Source organism: Bombus impatiens, unplaced genomic scaffold, assembly GCF_000188095.3.
Source record: "Bombus impatiens unplaced genomic scaffold, BIMP_2.2 scf_1079, whole genome shotgun sequence".
Classification (NCBI taxonomy): Eukaryota; Metazoa; Arthropoda; class Insecta; order Hymenoptera; family Apidae; genus Bombus; species Bombus impatiens.
In genome coordinates, this window is record NT_177498.1 from 184,884 (window position 1) to 203,937 (window position 19,054).

The 19,054-nt window shown below is 38.5% G+C and overlaps 1 protein-coding gene across 13 annotated transcripts in view; it reads right to left on the reverse strand.

The window, feature by feature from the left end:
* Nucleotides 1-860: 860 nt before the first annotated feature.
* LOC100743683 (AMP deaminase 2) overlaps nucleotides 861-19,054 on the reverse strand; it is a 33,647-nt gene continuing 15,453 nt past the window's right edge. For 8 of the 13 annotated variants that reach the window (XM_003493348.4, XM_024370992.2, XM_024370994.2 and 5 more), the window contains 10 exons: nucleotides 6,899-7,052; nucleotides 4,905-5,091; nucleotides 3,197-3,546; nucleotides 2,855-3,052; nucleotides 2,475-2,770; nucleotides 2,277-2,403; nucleotides 2,029-2,192; nucleotides 1,650-1,944; nucleotides 1,437-1,547; nucleotides 861-1,366 (listed from right to left, as the gene is read on the reverse strand). In XM_003493348.4, the coding sequence (XP_003493396.1) occupies nucleotides 1,196-1,366; nucleotides 1,437-1,547; nucleotides 1,650-1,944; nucleotides 2,029-2,192; nucleotides 2,277-2,403; nucleotides 2,475-2,770; nucleotides 2,855-3,052; nucleotides 3,197-3,546; nucleotides 4,905-5,091; nucleotides 6,899-7,052 (2,053 nt within the window). In that variant the 3' untranslated portion in view covers nucleotides 861-1,195. Of the gene's footprint in view, nucleotides 1,367-1,436; nucleotides 1,548-1,649; nucleotides 1,945-2,028; nucleotides 2,193-2,276; nucleotides 2,404-2,474; nucleotides 2,771-2,854; nucleotides 3,053-3,196; nucleotides 3,547-4,904; nucleotides 5,092-6,898; nucleotides 7,053-11,517; nucleotides 11,973-13,092; nucleotides 13,302-16,300; nucleotides 16,488-19,054 lie in introns of those variants that run through there. The other 5 variants (XM_003493349.4, XM_033323604.1, XM_033323603.1 and 2 more) reach the window with 5 other exon arrangements.

A 19,054-nucleotide genomic window follows, 5' to 3' on the forward strand; every position in this document is an offset into this window, starting at 1 on the left:
TATTTATATATATATATAAATAGTTCTTTAATAATTTCGGTACCTTATATGAATATGATTTATTTCGTAAAATCAATAAGCTTTTAAATTTGTGACATTACACAAGAATGTTTTCATGGGATATAAAATATTTTAAGTTTAAACACAATGTTATTTTGACGGTACAAGTATATTTTTGTTTTATAAGATATACCTTATACGATACATACATCATTTCTATTTAGCAACAATTTATATTCAATATTAGGATTCGTTACGAATGTTTATATATCATCATATATTTGCCAGTAAAAGCTCGTTCATCACAAAGTTGTCTCAAAAACGAAGGAGGAAATGATTACATAATAATGATCTGAAAATAAATTTTATGTTTGCTATAAATCTAATTATTTTACAAGAGGTACTACATTTAGTGCCTTCAATTTAATATTAATAAAGTTGAAAATTATATAAATATTATACAGAGAAATATTACTTCGGAGTAAACTATCCATATTCGAGTTAAACATATTTTTTAAAAACAAATACACAATTTCTGTATAAATGTACAAAAAGGTAAGTAAATAACATTAAAATTGAAAAGACTGAACTGACATACTTTTATATGACTAAAATATGAGAAATGAATTGCTGCTTTGTAATATTTTACATTTTTTTTTTACACAAAGTTAATACGATACTCAATTCTAATTTAATTCACATACATATATGTAATAAAGATTAGTAACACTTGAAATTGGAATTTCATCTAATATCTAACTATTTTTAAATTGGTCAACGTATATGAAAAATTTGAGATTAATTTCTCCCTGTTTTACATTAAAATTTTGGAACCTGAGTGAAAGACGTTTTCTTATAACTTAGTGTTTATACATTTAACCTTAAGAATAACCTTGTTTTCTCTATCAAAACATCTTAAAGGGAAAATTATCACGTATAAATCATGCAATTAACATTATTGTAATGTACATTATCGAGTGATATCTAACTAATATCCAACAAAAGAAACTTCTTGCAAAACTATTATTAAAAGTTGACAACAATTATTAGCATACATCACATAATTATTTACGTTACAAGATTCGTTTTATAAATAATTCTCATCGTAGTTTCGTCGAATTTTATAAATACTATTTTGTAATTGTAGAATAATTGTTATATTATGTTCAAGGATCTTTTGTACTATCTCTATGGATTAAAATGGAACGGCTTCGGGTTTTTCGACAACTTTAAAAATATTCGACAATTCGTCGACTAATGTTTCGTATCGATAGGCCACCCGAATATCCGGTACATTCGTTCGCGTAATATCATTACCGGCCACACCCTCTTTTGTATAATTTGGCCCAAGCCAGTATTGTTTACTCTATAAAGTAAGACAAAATGGTTATATGGTGTTAATTTGTTTACCTTACGAGTAGCCCTAGAACGCATACCTTGTGTGGAAAACCACTCATAAGCACGGAATTACGCGCTAGTTCACACATATCGCACGAACTAAGCTTCCATACTTGTGCAGCAATACTGTACTCTTCCATCAACGGTTCCTATAAAAAGATATTATTATTAACTTAGATAACGTAAATAAAAGAGGCGTAAAAGAGAGATATTTCGAACGAATAAACGGACAATTTTTACATCACGCTGACCTTGGTAAAGTGAAATTGAAGAGGATCATCCGTGGAAAGACTTACACACAATCCTCTTGCTAAATATTCGGGTAATGGATTACGATGATAATTTAAGAAAAGAGAATTATTACTAAGAGGCGACATTGCAATCCCAATTTGTGCTAAATAATATAGATACTGTAGTACTGGCACTTTTCGAAGTAAAAGACCATGAGAGATATTTTCTGCCATCATATAACCGCAAACAAGATGCTGAATGGGACCAGCTTCGCCACAATGAGGTCTGAGGACGAAAGTGTTTAAACCTTGTTCCCTAATAAATAATATACTCTACATCAAATGTTTGTCTAATCAGAGAGCTAACGCGAATTACTAGTCGCAGAAAGTGTATACGTACGCTCTAAAATGATTCAAGACGGTCATGTTGGCATAAGTGTAGTATTGATAATATCCATAAGGAGGATTTTCAACATCATCCCATTCTGCGGGTGGACAGACATCTTTATCGAATAAAGGATTTTCAGGTTTGCTCTCGTCATCAACTGAATCAAATCCTATTACCTATAACGATGATAGTATCGATGATTCTAAAATACCATACCAATTCCAAATATTATCAACGTTTATTGTTAAAAATCTGCTTACGTATTGGAGAAATTTATGTAGCTCTGGATGAGAATTAGCGTCATTGGTTACTTCAAAAAGGGGAAGAAAGATGTTGTTCATTATCTCTTGGAAATTTGTCAGCAATTTGTTCAATTTAAAAATGTCACTAAATGGAAACGGCAGATATTAGAACGATTTTAGCTGAAATATTAATTGAATATACGCTAAATAACTTACTAAAGCCGAGGAATCTGAATGAGCCAGCGTACATTGTCCGAATACACGTCACTTTGAATTGCCCATTTTGCTAATTTGTCCCACTCTTCTGGGCTTTTGCCGTAAATCGAAAGACGCAGTTCCGCATTTTGGTACTTGGATTCTTCGAGATCGCTGGCGACTTCCTTGATTATGCTTGCGAAAAATTTACCATTCAAATAGTTGTCCGTTTTTAGAAACACTTCACGCAGGCGACTTTCGCCGATTGGATTGTATTTGGCGTTGAATTTGTCGAACCTATGGAACGTGTTTCTATCCTGAAAGAAAAAGGAAAAGCCCGGGTAAATATTTTATTCTGAAATTTATCTTCCCATACGTATGATATATCAATGGAAACTTACCGCATGCACATCCAACATATCAACACTGAGATCGTAAGTCGTCAGATTCATCGATTGAAATACCTCCCGTAAAGTCATTGTTTCTTTGTTCTTGGAGTACGTGACGATTTCATCTGCGTGATTCTTCAAGGTTTTCTTAATAAATCTGAGTAGATGCTTTTGATTCATGCAAGATGCTGCATGAATATGGGTATCAACCTGAAGTTAATAGAACCAACATTTCAATCTACTTGAAAGTATATTATCTCTTCGGTATTCAAAACGTTCATAATGTAAATCCGTGATACAATCTGTTTGCTGCTAGTTGTAAGTTGTAAGTACACCCGGCTCTCCCATACTAACCTTTCTGATGTTATAGAAGTCCCTATGAGGGACTGCTTTTTGACTGGCAAGTTCTCTAAGCTCGTTCAGTAACACATGCAGTTGGAACTTTGACGAAAGATAACTCAGTCTTCTGTAGCAAAAAGATTTTAATGGACCATCGGCGATCATCGCGCAAAGAAGGTTCATGTCCCTGACAAAAGTGGCTAAGTCAGGATACGAGTAAGGGACTGGCTTCCCATTAGCTAAATCTTCCTCATTAGCGTACAAATTGAAGACACCGTTAACGGGAGCAATTATGTAATTCTTTGCCATAGGAAATTCACATTCCCACGGATCTCCTCGAGATGCAGGTGCGTGCACAGGATGATCTAATAGTAACATTGTTTAGGGAGGACAAGTATTAAAACATCATTCATCTCGAGTTACGATATGCAATTACTTGCAAGGTAATACAGTACTCCATTTACTCTTTGGGAAATTTCAACGTTTTTATACGCATCGATACATGGACAGAAAAGCAACTACGTGTGCTATGTAAGATGATATGATCTAACCCTGCTGCACGTCCTTTGGATCATTTCAGATCCAGTTCTGTCTTTCTATCGTTAGAGAGCATTTCTCAAATCCGAGGAAAATATTTAAACAATCATCATTCAGGTGCATGATTTCTCTTTTCGTTTGTACGATGAAATGTCTTTCTCCGTTGAAGTTGCTTGAAAGCGAGATTCAACGATCGCAGCAGGGTTAAAGCTGGTTCAGGCACGGCCAGTCAAGTGGCAAGTAACAAGTAAACAACAAACTACTAAATAATTTGCCCGTTCGTAAACGACCAGTGGTACGGTAAAACGATTCAGCCAAGTACATCCGAATTGTTAGATCTTCCGGCCAAGTAGGAGAACGGAACAGCATTTCTTTCACTAAATTTACCGGATGCGCCTCTTTAATGGAGTTCATTAGCAACTTGTCACGTTTACGCTAGAATCGCAACGCTTGCCAAACTTATCACCTGCTTCGTTCACGTTTGGACGAAATTTCTCTTGCGACGCACAATGGGACCGTACCGTATATACTATATTTACTGAAACTTGGCTCGTTTTAAATCAAACATAAATTGACTGAACTCGAATCAAAGCTCATTTAATTGCTCTTCAGCTTATGCTCTGTATTGGATTTCAGTTGGTACTTTTAATCCGGTCATCTATAAATTATCTGCAGCAATAAGCCTACATATCCAAGCCAAAAATCTTCTCTCATTTCCCTGTGGTAATAGCGTCAGTCGGTTAAAGCTGTTGTCAGCCAAACCTATCGTCGGTGAAATTTGGCGTCGCTGACAAATCCGATATAGGTAAACGGTAGTCGGTGACTTCAACGATAGCCTAAATTCCTTGTTACTCGCTTACTGTACTGGCCAATCTGTGTCTGAACCAGTGCTTGAAGTAGGTTTGAAACAAAGGATAAGAAGGATAATAAGGGAGGAGGACCTTTCAGAGGTGCGTCTTCGATCAGTGCATCGATGTATGCCTCGGATCAAACGTCCACGATTTCGCTTTCAACTTCTAACTGCAACTTCTTACCTTGAGAAACAATACGTTAAAGTAACCTTACGTCATGAACATTTAAGATGTCGAGAACATTACTTGACGTACAAGACGTACAAGGGAGATTCGACGAGAGAAAGATAGTCAGGCGTTAAGAAGGTAGTATTCTGCGAATTTGAAATAAATACCTGCGATGGCTTTACGATCATCGTGCTGAACTTCGTCGTCGCTGTTCACTGGCCTCTTATCGACGCTACGTAGAAATCGCGATGTTATAGAAGGGAAGCTCTGTTTAGAATTATTCATGTATTTCTCACGTATCGCCAGTGCCTGAACCAACATCTGCGACGCTTGTTGCAGATCTTCCAAGGGTACCTGCAAACGCACGATGTTTTAGTTAGGTTTTGCAACTTTATACAAACGGTATACACAGTCTCCAGAGTTACTTCCTTTCGCCTCCGTCTGCATTTCTTTAAAAAAGTGTCAGACATTTTATAGAAAATTATACACAGAGCGTACCATGTAACCGTGGTCAAGATCTTTTGGCTATTTCCGATGGTGTGAGAAAATCTGATGTTCCAAACAAAAGTCGATCGATGTCTCGTCAGCTACAAGTCGCCGTATAAAAAATTTCCAAAAAGTTGTTTTTTCGATAAGATACCTCGATGTTACCTTGACGTTTTTAAATGATACGGTATTTTTGGCTTCGTATCGCTGTAACCGATATCAGGACCAGTTCACCGACATACTGTATCGTATTCTTCACTCTCGAAATTTCGACTCGATATAAACGATAAATATACCAGCGGAGTCTCTTTACCATTATTTACCATTACCCAATATTTTCCAAGATTTTAACTTGAAATTTTAATTTCGAAGCGTAGCCAGCGAGATATCGCTAAAACGATTCATCAAACGTTCTCGACCGATTAAATAATTAATTAAACATAAATACGTGTATCGATTACGTGTGTATACATTATCAAAATCTTTTCTACGATTTCGTCGAGGTTCTACCGTGTATCTAAAAGTACACACTGCATCGTATCATCGTATATCGTTACTTTTACGAATTTCAATAAATCATGGATTCTTTTTATAACTGTCGTTGATATTCATTGTCACATCACCACCCTAATTTTTCCATTTTTATTTCGTTGGAACGTGAAATTGATGTTTAGATCGTTACGCATCGTACGATACGATCGTGTAGCGATTAAAAGAGCTTCTTATAAAATAATGGAACAGAGGTTTGGTTACGGAAGAGAGAAATCGCAACAGAGGTTTCCTACGTAAGGCAGCGCGCTCTTAGGGTTTCCTCTCGTAGAAATCTCAAAAAAGCATAATCTCCTACGTAACACAGATTTTACGCGTGGACTCGATCAATTTGTTCTATCCGTTACAACGCATGACAACGAAGTAACGATAATCGACAGCTACTCGTAAAAGCTCGACCACAATACGGCATAATCTAGCCAAGTTACGTTTACTCGAAATAGACGATGGAACATACGAATAGAAAGTAACGAATAAACGATTAATTTTATTTCAGGATAATTGTAATCGTTGCTTTTAGACTTTCACGATGATTGGACGACGTATTTGCGGTTCTTCCTGGTTCAGATCCGCGAAAAGTGGCGTGGAATGCTCGCGGAACGTTCAAACGAAGCACAACGTAGGACAACTGTACCTAATATGGGTCGGCACTTAATATGAAACGGCGCAATATCTCTATAACCGAGTAATTGACAAAATCAATCGGTAACAGTATTTCGTTGAAAGCAAAGCGTATTAATCTTTCTCCAGTTTCGCTTGGAAATCTGTCGTTGAACGCGTTTGATCGTTGCGTTTGAACGCGTTTGACAGTTTTGAAGGGAGGCGAGTTAGATAGCGAAACTTATCAGTTTTTCGGTGTCCGAAAGAAATTTACCGTTTTATCTATTTTCTTCTTAATGTAACTGTTATTTCGCCGACCAAAGACACATGCATCTAATATCAGGTTGTCGCACAAGTTGCTTTCGTTTTCTAAAAAAATAACACAGGTGTTCTATTAATAAGGACACGGTTGAAAACTGGAAGAACCAAAAGTACGTCCAACGATCGTAACTTTGTCATTTTTACGGGAGTTACGAATACTACCAACGTTCTCAGACGACTACTGTGTGATTCGGTCTTAACGTACCCCGGAAGTATCTTCGCCGGATATGGAGACCCTCTGGAAGTGTGGCACGAAGTCATTTTCCTCGAGATTGAAGATATGATCGACGTCGTCAGGAACACCGGGGCCGAGCGATGGTTCATAATGGCTACGACGTTCCTCTAAATCCTTGGCAGCTCTGTAAGAATACTCTAAACATGATTTTTTCACTCGTGCAAACGTAGAAGCCTGAATCGCGATCGAACAAGTGTCGACAGTTTTTACGAGATACGACACATACTGATATATATTAGCTATATTGGCTAATCTGTGAAAAATCGATAGAAAATAACGAGTACATAAAAAACTTTATACAGAGATCAAGTTATTTGCATCGGGTTATCGTTTAAGGATCCACGAACGAGCTACAGGTGCTGCTACGTTGTAAACAAAAAGTTGATCGCATTCTTGCAGGGATCACTGAATTTTTCGATGCTCGCTAAATTTCATGGAAACGTACGTTTTCAACCTCGTATTACCATACCAAATATTACGAAAAGGCAGAACACTTTTTACGAAATCGGAATCAGGCACGCCAGCAAACAACCTTTGCCTGCCTCGGTCTTAATAAAATTCGTTGCTTTGCCTTTGAATCAGCGATTCAACAAGTTGCACTAAACTTTGACACGTAGTTTTGCTCATCTCGTACAATGTATGAAATACGTGGTCGTCCTCCGACGATTCTCTCGCAGCGACAAACAGTCGACGATTAACAGCGTGGATGAAAATTCACGCGCGTCTTGTGACAAATGCTCAAACTTGATCCTCCGAAAGGAAATCGAAGCCACCAACGAAATTTCGTTGTTTTCAATTTTCGTCTTGTTTTCGGCTATAGAATCTGTCTGGCTCCATTCGTACCACGAATTACGAACCCTGTACAGTTCCATAAATTGAATCGATCCAGTGACAAACCATTAGCGTACTTCTAACGAGACAAATTGGAACTTTAAGCTACGTTTAAATGGTTGCTGGCTAGCCTACGTCATTCGAACATCGTGATTGCGAACTATCGTTCGTACAGAACAGCGCTTCTTAAACTTTTCCTATTCGCCACCCCAATTATACAGACGAGGAGATACGTATAATACAATAAATATACGAATAAAACGTTAATCGGCGACTAGATCAAAGAAGTTTAAGTTTAAACAATTCTCCGTTATATCTGTAACTTTATCGCTCATTACCACTTATCGGGACAAAATTAAATTTGCATATTTATTTTTGCACGAGGAGTTGAACATATTCGTGGAAGATACCTTGGTTTTTAAAAACCATTTAAATGATTTTTCAAAAAGCCGATGGTTCATATCCGTGTCGATTAATAACTGGCGGAATTCTCGATCCTTTGACGACGGACGATCGGCATTGTTCGTTTCACCGGTACAGCGTGGCATTTACAAAAATTTCGACGACCCCTGTCGTAATCCTGTTACGTAACTCGCGTAACACGGGGTCGCGACCTACAGATTAAGAAGCCCTGGTACGGAACAAAGTCCTCGCATTTCGTCTTTACTCCACGAAGAAAGATAACGATGAAAAAGTGAATTACGATCGAACTAAAAGTACGTAAATGTAAAAGAATAGCGTTGCTATCGAACGAGAAAAGAAAAGTCATTGAACACGCGCTAACGTATTTAAATTAGATGCATCGAACCTGTCGTTTCTGTTTAACCGGTTCAGGACGGGTATGCGCTATATTTATATAATACGACTCGAATATTTCAGTATCTTTGAGCGATTAAGTTTCCTTTAAAGCAGGCTTTCTGGCCGTGCGCTTCCATGTAAATCGCAATCAACTTTTACAATGTACTTGAAATATACGTGTCGTAGCGTCGAATTTCAAGTTTCGTTCGCTTTACGATAAGACAAATGGCAATGAAATCGTAAAATAAGTGCGTTCGATCGGATAACGCATTGTAATAGAATATTAGAACGTACGATAGCGATAAAATGTATCGAGTCAAGTAATTAACGAGATAAGAGGAGTCAGAATGTAAAAAAATTAATAGCCGATAATCTACATATACATCAATAATACATAGTTACAAAGCGGGGAAAATTTGTCTTCCTTCGTTGGCATCGTTGAGGAAAGATACAAATTTTACCGAGAACAGCGGAAAAAGAGAATCCAACTATGGTCGAAATTAAATACAGACCATAAAACACACAGAGAAACCACAAAGCTTGGACGTACGTGTAATTGACAATTTTAACGCAGTTGATAACCGTAATTGTCGCAACAATTCTATGGGAATTGTCGACAAAGTTGATATCGCCGTTTCAGCGCAATAGCGACGTATCCGCAAATTTGTGACCTTCGAAGTGAACGCATTGCTACTCTCAGACATACCTGATCTTTCCATTATAGAGGAGCGTACGAACGATCGATATTATTGTCAATATTTAAGTTTCTCGATATTGTACTGGCGATATACAGGGTGACCTCGATTTTCGCAACCTTGTCGATATATTCTGTAGGTCAGGATAAGGGAAAAACGTCGATAAACGTATCGCACATCTGCTTCAACAATGACACGACGTCGTTCAAGATTCGTAGAGTTTTTGAGTTACGTTTCTTTCGTTTTCTAAGGGAATAATAGATGCACAACGTGTTTTGTTTTATCTCTACGTACGTATCATACGCTGTATTATCTCTAATATTTCTATGTATCTCTATCGTATGATCAAAACGGGTCATACGTAACTCGATAGAACAATATAAAGCAAGAAATGTGTGCATCCATCATTTCCTTGGAAAACGAAAGAAACTTTCGGGATAATGTAATATTTTCTACTGGTATAGAATCCCCTGAGTGAAGCTCTCAAAGATTCACCGCGCGAAGACAGCTGTGCAGTTATGCATCGCATCATCGCGAAACCGGAACAGTTAGGAACGTTCGATCTCGTTCACCCTAAAAACATGATTTTTCAGTTATCGTCGCAGCGGATGATCGACCTGTCGTTGGAAGCTTCGTCGTGGAGTCATAATGGAAAAAAGAAGAAAAAAAAATAATGAAATAAAATAAAACGACCTAGCAAGCCAACCTTTCCTTGGCGAACTTCCTTTATCGCTGCATAAAGTAGGAATAGATCGGGAATATTTACATCTGGTAGTACTCAGAAGATATCGTAATATGTACTTCTACGACCGCAACTCCAACGAGTAATAAACCAGGAACTTCAAGGGGTAATAAATTCGATCTTTCGCCGCTGCCAATCTCGTATCGACAGGAATGCCGAACATCTTGAAACGAACTTGTACTCCAAGTCGTACAAGAATCACGATAGCTTCTGGCTACTACCAGATACAAATGTTTCTCGTCTATTAATACCTTGCGTCGTGGTAATACACGTTCGTCACCGCTCGTTGCGTATATCTTTTCTTTTTTCTCGTAACTCTTTAACGACACTTCCAATGGCGTACGTTTATGTAACTTCTTTTTTTCTTATCTCGGCCCGTAGAACGTGTATAGACAGCGTCTGGCCGGGAAAACAAAACTGGGACGGCAAACACCTTGTATATCGATCATCCGCAGCGTCTGCCACGTACGATATCATTGAGAACCTTAAATATTGACGATAATATCGATCGTCTGGACGCTCCTTTAAAGTTTCATAATTTTCCGAACGTTGTTGACCAGTGGATGAGAGTAACGTCGCTACTGAAATATTTGTTGTTAGCTGACGCGCTTCGTAGCAATAACGGCGTAAGTTGTGTCGTAAACATAGCTAAAAGTAAAACCAGAGAGAATGCGAACCACGTTGTTTATCTCGACGTTGTACATTTCCTCCGTTATTTAATTACAAGTTTTACCGGACGAACAAACTCGTTCGCTTCGTCTCCTGAGAAATCACCTTTTTCTCTGCAGTTGCGTCATCGCTGCGCTGGAACGGCGAGCGTACATAAGGTGCTCTGAATTTCTCCAAAAATCTGCATAGAGATTATATCTCTTGCTATTTATAACGTTTAGTTAGACGAAACGTCTTAAATTCATCTCTCTGCTACTTTCAACCGCAATTAACGAAAAGCGTCGTCAGACTGCACGATTCAACGACCAGATCTGCAATCTTATCGTTTATTATTCAAGCTAACTGTTAGACTGTCTCAAAAGTCTCATTTTCTGTTTTGTATTATTTCGTTGAGCTATGTCGTTACGATCCATTTTGTTCTATCGCTATTTTTGTCTTCTTACTATTCCTCCGTAGCAACAGTGGTAGTAGGACAAGCTGGATCATACGGAGTTCGATGAAATAACATAAAACAAAAAATGCTGTGCGTCTACTGTTTCCTGATAAAACGAAAGAAACTTTTGGCACAGCCTGATACTTTTCGTTTCATACGAAGACGGATGAAAATCATTCGTCAGATCCAAAAGGAATATTCGTACCATCGTACAAGAAACACACAGCGATCCGACTGATCCGAGCGCGAAGAACATGACACGTCGGATCCCGTATTATCGATTTCTTCGAAAATTATCACGCGCAAAAGAGACATTTTCAGGGTAATACAAAAGATGATCGTTATTCGTGTCTATCTTTAAAGCCCCGTCCTAAAAGGGTTAAAAGGTGTGAGGAATCATGATGACGGCATTTTAATTTACCTCAAGAGTATCCTATTATCCCTGAGCCATCGTTTCGATTCGTTCGCACCAGCGAACATGTTACACGATCCTTCTCTCGTATTTTACGTCTGTTGCATGCACGCTGACAGCGTCCGAAAAACGAAATGTTCTCATAAGCAAATGTTCCTTTCTTGTCGCATGCTTTTTCATTTCTCTTTTCTTTACTTATCGCAAAACTCGACAAAGCAAACAACGATATTCCAGTTTCCTTATCCGTTACATTTCATTATCAGTTCTCATCGCGAACTTGGTCGTTCGTTTCGTCTCAATGCCAACTTTCCAGCGGGATTTAATTTACGTTTGGCCTCGTTCTAAGCTCACATCGCATCCATAACGCGTTGCGTCTCGTCGAACGATCGTCTAGTTAGCTGGTTAAACGTTAGCCAGTTTACAATCGAGGGACCCAGACGTGGAAAACGTGCGAACACGTGGTACTAAAAATTGACGGCAAAATCAGCTTCAGCAGCAGAATAAATTCTTCTCGAGAAAGTTAACGTTAAACCGCGATCGTCTTAATCGTTGATCGACGTACATTCGAACGGCTCTTTTTACTGCACGGTATTCTGTCCAAGCGTTAAACCGTCTGCCAAAGGCAAACAACGGCAATATCCGAACGTTTTATTATGAGATTATAACGTTTCTCAGCGACCGATGCCTTCGTTCCTTTCAAATATGTACATGTTTTATTAGCGTTCACGTGCGATGTATTCTTTCCTCTGCTCCATCGAGTGAATTCTCGTTACGACAGTTTGGTAGGAAACTATCGGCGTTCTGATTGTTGCAAGAAAATACGAAAGTGGTGCAAGTGTCAACAGAATTAGGCAAAATACGCGGCGTCGGAGAAGCCAGAGACATTAGAAAACGAAAACAAAAACATATTGAAAATTATCCAAAGCGCGTAGATATAAAAATTTGTACAAATGGAAGTTGTTTATGTTGAAAGAATTACGTGGTGAGTTGGCAGGCAAAAACATACGGAACGCATACATGGAATTTATATCTTATTATAATACTCTGATTCTGTGTCCTCAGCTCGAACAAGTCAATCCGCTGCCCAAAACTACGCAGTCTATTCAATATGCATGTTACATCTCTACAATTCCTACAGATAGGTTCGACCAACTGAACATTAACCGTCAAGTACGAAGCATAAAATTATATTCGCTGCATAAGAGAGCTAACAGAAACCAAATAACGTATGTTCTACTAGTACGAATTATAAAACGAACGAAACAAGCGACAAGTTTCCAAACCAAAGATCGTACACGCGAGCCTCGTTGCAGCAAGATAAATAACGATAAATAATAATAATAATACAACAAACTAGCGCTGCGTACTACTGTCAATATTAACCAGTTAGCTGTTGCTAACGATAGAAATAAATGTTTTCATTGTCTAATTTTATTACTGCAGTTTATTGCAGTTACCAAATTGCGATTTAAACAGCAAATTGCAACTACTTTTCACGGCTGACGAGTATATTCGTCGAAAACAGCTAACTGGTGGCGATTAACAGTTTGCTTCGCGAGCTAGGTAGATCGTCGCGTTTCTTACGATGCCATCAGGTGTCCCAATACTTATGCACTTTCATCAAGCTTCGATGCAGAAGTGGAACACATACGGACAGATATAGATCGCACGCAAGAATTACATTGCAAGTTGTCTAAGGAGACGGAATAACGTGGCTTTCTTTCCCCACTAGACATAGAGGAAAGTCGTACAGTACCGGCCAAAATTCTCGCTTCTACCGTTAGTTAAATGCGCTATAAATGGACAATTAAATAAATACTACGAGAATGCAAGGCGATAGGGATAACACGATTGAAAACGATCTTTTTTCATTAAACGAAAAACAGTTTTTCTCGCTTAGTTTCACCTAGGAAATGGCTAGAACGCACGGAAAAACACCGCTGACAAATATTAAAAAAGAAAATAATGTCGATACATGTATCGGCGCCGCCGCTAAAGAGCTTCTTCCTCCTCCTCGATACGCGTATCGACCCCGTGCTGAACGTGTCAATAGAAGCATGAAAAACGCAACAGAGATATCGATAAGCATTTCGAAATTTTTCCACATATTTTCATAGTCTGGTAAAACGGTTGCCCTTTAATTTAAATCTTCCGGTTAACGTGGGAGAGAACGCGGAGAGAGAAAAAGAATACGTTTGCCTACGGAGGGTTAATCTAATCCTGTTCGCAAAAGGTTACACGCTACATCGCTGGAAGGCAATGAAACGAACGGTAGAACGCACGAGCTACATAGTTGATAATAGAAAAAACAAAGAGTCGATATAAATTGCAGCATATGGCCTTTCTTCGCTGAGCCCCTCAATCGTCTTGTTGTCACGAAACATGTAAATATTTACGATCGTCGTCAAGCATTTCGAAACGGTATCGAAGGCAATTGTGCGTTTCATTATTTCTCGTTACCGGACGAACGGTAACGACGATTCGAAAAAAATACCACTTGCCGGAATTCTACCGTAATATCTGTGCAATAACACGTTCGATTTTACTCGCGAGGTTTTAAGTCGACTTTACCGTAAGAATCTAGGAAATGAGCGTATAAAACGTATCTGCGATATTTACGCTATTCGTAAATAGTACTGCACGTGTGCGTTCGCAAACAGAATAAAATCGTGCAAAGATAACGCATGTACGGTTCGACTGTTAAACACTTCGATCGCATATACAATGGTTGTTGGATAAAAGACGCAGACAGAATTTGCTCGCGAAAGGTTTCGAGTAGAGCAACGGCCGTATTCGTCCATATGTTGCTACGATCGCTACGAATGCGCAACGATTTTGCGGTAAGAACGACAGGAAGATCATCGCGGCTTGAACGAAGAAACATGAGAAAAGGAAATGCGTCGATGATCGACAAACGGGGGAACGAAATTTCCATAACGACGTACATCTCCTACGCGTAACCTATTACATAGAGCGCTCGTAAACCTCGACGATATCAAGTGCAGTAATGCCGCACCTTTTCACGAGTTCGGAATTTTTTTCACGAAATATTCGGAGGAACGAGTGTCCGCAGCTGTTAACCAGTTAGCTGTTGCGACCTCCTTGAAAAGCGTATAGCCAAAAAAGTGCGTGGCAAAAGGTAAGCGAGTTTACTCGTCGAACAAAAAATATATGTGGCTGTTATAATATAGGATTAAGTTGCACCGAAAAGACTGTTTTATTTCTTAATTTTATTACCGCAGTTTGTCGCAATTACCAAATTCTGACCGCTTTTTACGGTTGACGAGTATACTCGTCATAACACGAGATATTGCCACTTCGTTGTGTCGAGTATACTCGTCGAAAACAGCTAACTGGTTAAAGAACATAATGTCGAATCATGCGTCTGCATATGTGCTCTATGTACGTATACGTGGCTCACGAAAATATTCGCACGCTCCTAGGAACTGTTTATGCATATACGAGTCGGTTAACGCAAGAGCGACGTAAACAGAAAAATGCCGATCACTGATTAACGAGGAGCGAAGTCGGAATCCTGTAACGTACAATAATATTAAAGAACGTTACACCTGTTTTATGTAAGTCACTGTACAGTTATGTCTGAAGATAGCACATCTGCACGAAACAGAATCAAGGTTAAACTTCGGAGATGCGGCGTTAAACCAAATAGCTAGAAAACTGACTTACGCTACTTTCGCGTTAGACAGCTCGTATTATACGAAACGTTTTGAGACTTCATTGGCTCTGGAACGGGACACGACCGTCGTGATTACATTGGTAATATTTGAAACGAATCTGAAAATGTATGTAAAAATTAGAAGATATTTTACGGATTTCGTAAAAGTTAGTGTATTTGAACAAAGCATTTGAACAGTGAATTGTTCGTTGTATGAATAATACACAATATGTAGCGAGATTATCTTTGGCACTGATCGCATTAATTTTTCATTAACTGTATGTTTATAATAAATGTCTATGTATATAAATGTGATAAATAAATCTAAAAATGTATGCACAAGTTAGAAGATACGTAGTGGAAGCGAATAAGTCACAAATGTATGTAGCGAAATTGTCTCTTGCGCCAATGGCATGCCTAAAACTACTTATTCATCCTGCATAGTAATGTTTCGTTAACAAGTGTATGTCTGCAATAAATATTTTCCAACTTCTCTACATACATTTCCGGACTGCTTTCAAATCTTACTATCGTAACCACGACAGTCGTGTCTCGTTATTAGACCGCGCATCTTTATGCAAAGATCGTTCATTTGAAAATACAAAATTGCACAAATCACGCGTAATATGAGGAACCATAAGAAAACATCCAAAGTACAGCGCTTTCTATGATACGTGGTAGTTAAATCAATTTCTCAATTTCTGGAGATTCTGTTTTCTCAGCTATATCCTTAAGAACACGGGTTTCCGTGAAAATTCACAGTCTACTCGTCTACGGTGCCAACGAAATATCGAAAAGTTTCGTACACGCATAACGTACACGATATTCCCGTAAATAAGAATTCTGTGGTAAGTTTTGGAACGCTTTCACGAGCCACTGTGTTTAAGTGTCAAAATGTCGTTGAGGATTCGCTCGACAGTTTATCGTTGCACAGGACGGGAAACTAAGCGAACGCGAACGTCTAACCAGGAAGAGACGGCGGCTCGGTCTTATTTCCGTTCCCTTTCCGTTATTCATCGATACAACGGTAACGCGTAATTCGAAAGTGTCACGGCAAAGTAAACGCGGCGAGAGTCCGCGAATGTAAAATTTCTGTCAATCGATACGTTAACTCACATAGCCTAGCCTCGGAAATTCTCGTGCCGAGGTCATGAAAGACTATCGTAAAGCCGACCGGGGATCATGCGGTCGTCCAACACGAGTCTGATATTTCTTGGTAGAGTACCGGAAACGATCTACGTTGCACGCAGATCATACCGCCGCGCACTTCCTACCACCACGATGGTCTTACGACTACTAAAAGGCCGGCCATGAAGGCTGCTCGCGAACCTAACCCCAACCTAACCCCTTCCCTACGTCTATGCCACTGCCACGCCATCATCGTCGCGCCACACCGAATCGCGCCACTCGTTCATTGTCAACCAAGCAACCACATTGTCCATATTGCGAAGACGTAGTTCGTTTGATGTAGCTCCTATAGGTTGTCGCTGCTTCAATTAATCGCGGTACCTCTATTATCGTTATAAAGAAGCTTTCGTTTAATCGTTTAGGAATTAACCCGAAGGTAACAGACGACGCAATTGTATCGCCACAAGGCAGCTCTTGAAAATCAATTTCATCGCGCCATGATGTTCCGCTATGCGTAGCTGTGATCCTCGCAGAGAACATAACCATCGCGGATACTTTAATCTGCTAACTTGTATTCCGATTATATTCTGTCACAGAAAGTTATATCCTGTATTTGTTTACCCCGGTTTTGTCTCGGCCAAACGTTGTCGTTGCATTCTGTAGGCACCGAGATAAAGAAAAAGTGTCGTATAAACGTATGCGTGTTATTGGGAGCATCGTCAAGGAGTTATGACAAAAGAACGATATAGGAAATGACCGATAACGAATATGCGTTACTACGTATACTATACGTATACTAGTACAGAGTATGAATGGATCAAGAACAATTACACCTGATGGTAGTCGGTAGCCACGATTCTACGACTCCAACTGCAAGTCCATTACAAAATGTTCACCATTCCTGACGATATAAGATTGGCAGTGGCAAAAGATCAAAGAGATGAATTTCGAATGGGCGCTGAATTTTTCAAGTTCATTCATAGCACTCTACCAGTAGAAAGTACAGAGAATTCGTCGCGTTTCATTTTATATCCATTACCTTTTCAAATTCTGTTCTTTTTTGAAGGATTGCAGGCTGACGAAATTGCACGACGTCGTGTTTCGCCAGAAACTGCTAGATAAGGTGCGATGAATGAGCCAGTTGTCGTAGCGAAGCACGAAACAGATTCAGTCATCGCTTTTCCAAAACTCAGACCGTTTCCGTCTCACTGCGTCACGTAATCGCTTCCGAGTATTCGGACAATGTTCCTTGTGCGTCGTCTGATCTTTTGCCGCGTTTTTATGGTAAACGCTACTGGATAAGGAAAACAACGATTTCCTTGACCAGCAAGTACTGCGCTTGAATCTAATATAAATAATATATAATACATGACATTAGTTAGAGTCACGTCTTATACATTACACAAAATACACCAGCTACAATGGCAACCACAGCAGATTAAACAGTAAACCAGATAGATCTACGTTGCAGTATTGATCGCTACTTCACTGCATAAGAACTAAGATCTATCGTGTGAGATAATTTTACCAGTGCTCATTTTAATCGCAAACGTAATAGTGCTTGTACCGAGAATATGTTAACGGCAAATTATGTGAAAAAATTAGTCGAGTCGTAAAATCATACTTTCTAGTAGAAATTTTATTCCAAGATTTAGCTTACTGCACAAATCTTAGAATGATAAAAATGAAATATTATATGAAGGTACTCGTTGACCTTCCGTTAGGCGGCTATTTTTTTCCACCTGGCCTAAGCAAGCAAATGTAATAGAAATCGAGCGCAACTGAAAATTTATTTTCAGAAGCTTCAGCACTCGCATCAAGAGGCATGGTATGGAACTAACAAGAGTAATAGCCAAGAATAGAATTGAATTAGGTACATGCACCTTCGTAGATAATCCCAATTATAGACGGCAGTTAAAAAGAGATCATAAATTCTGACCGCCTATAAAAACGCATTGCAATGAAATTTACGTCTTTTTAAGACAACACGAGACTCGCAAGTGGATCGCATAAAAGTGCAATTTTCAACATTAATAGAATGTCCTGAAGGAAATGTACCGGTGTTCTATTTTAAAAGCACGAAATGACCTCTAGAATGAACGACTAGGGCAGGAAAAGATTACAGGCTTTTTTACACGATGGAAAAGGCAAATTTCCTCTCAGCAGCGAATAAAAGATTACAAATTGGAAAATGAAAAAAATTCCTAAACTGAAGAATTAAACGTAATCTTAAAAGCATAGTTGAATATATTATTTATCTTAATTCAAGTGCGTATCAAAAGTATAATACTTATATTCTTAATGTAGTATATGGCTAATTGTACTTATTAGTAATGATCGTAACGTGTAGTACGTTCCAGCAATTTTATGAATGTTTACTACGACTATTGGAGTAATTGTAAGTCATATTTCATTTTGTAGTTTTTAAAATTACTTCAAGTATGTCTTATAATAAATGTTATTCTAATAAGTAGTATTTTCTAGCAAGTATCGTGTCCTATACAATGTTATATAATGTACGTGTAACTATAATATAATAATTTATAACAATAATTTTGGAGTTACGTTGTTAGAATTTTTGGTTAATGTCATGATATAAGGGTAGCTTAAATTTTTTGGAGAATACGAGTACGCTGTAGCTTAAGGCCGTTTAAAATCGTCTTCGTTATGCTTTTCTCTCGCTATTCTCAGTAACGCTTTGGAAAGGGCTGTATCGCGACTACACATAACTACTGCAACGGG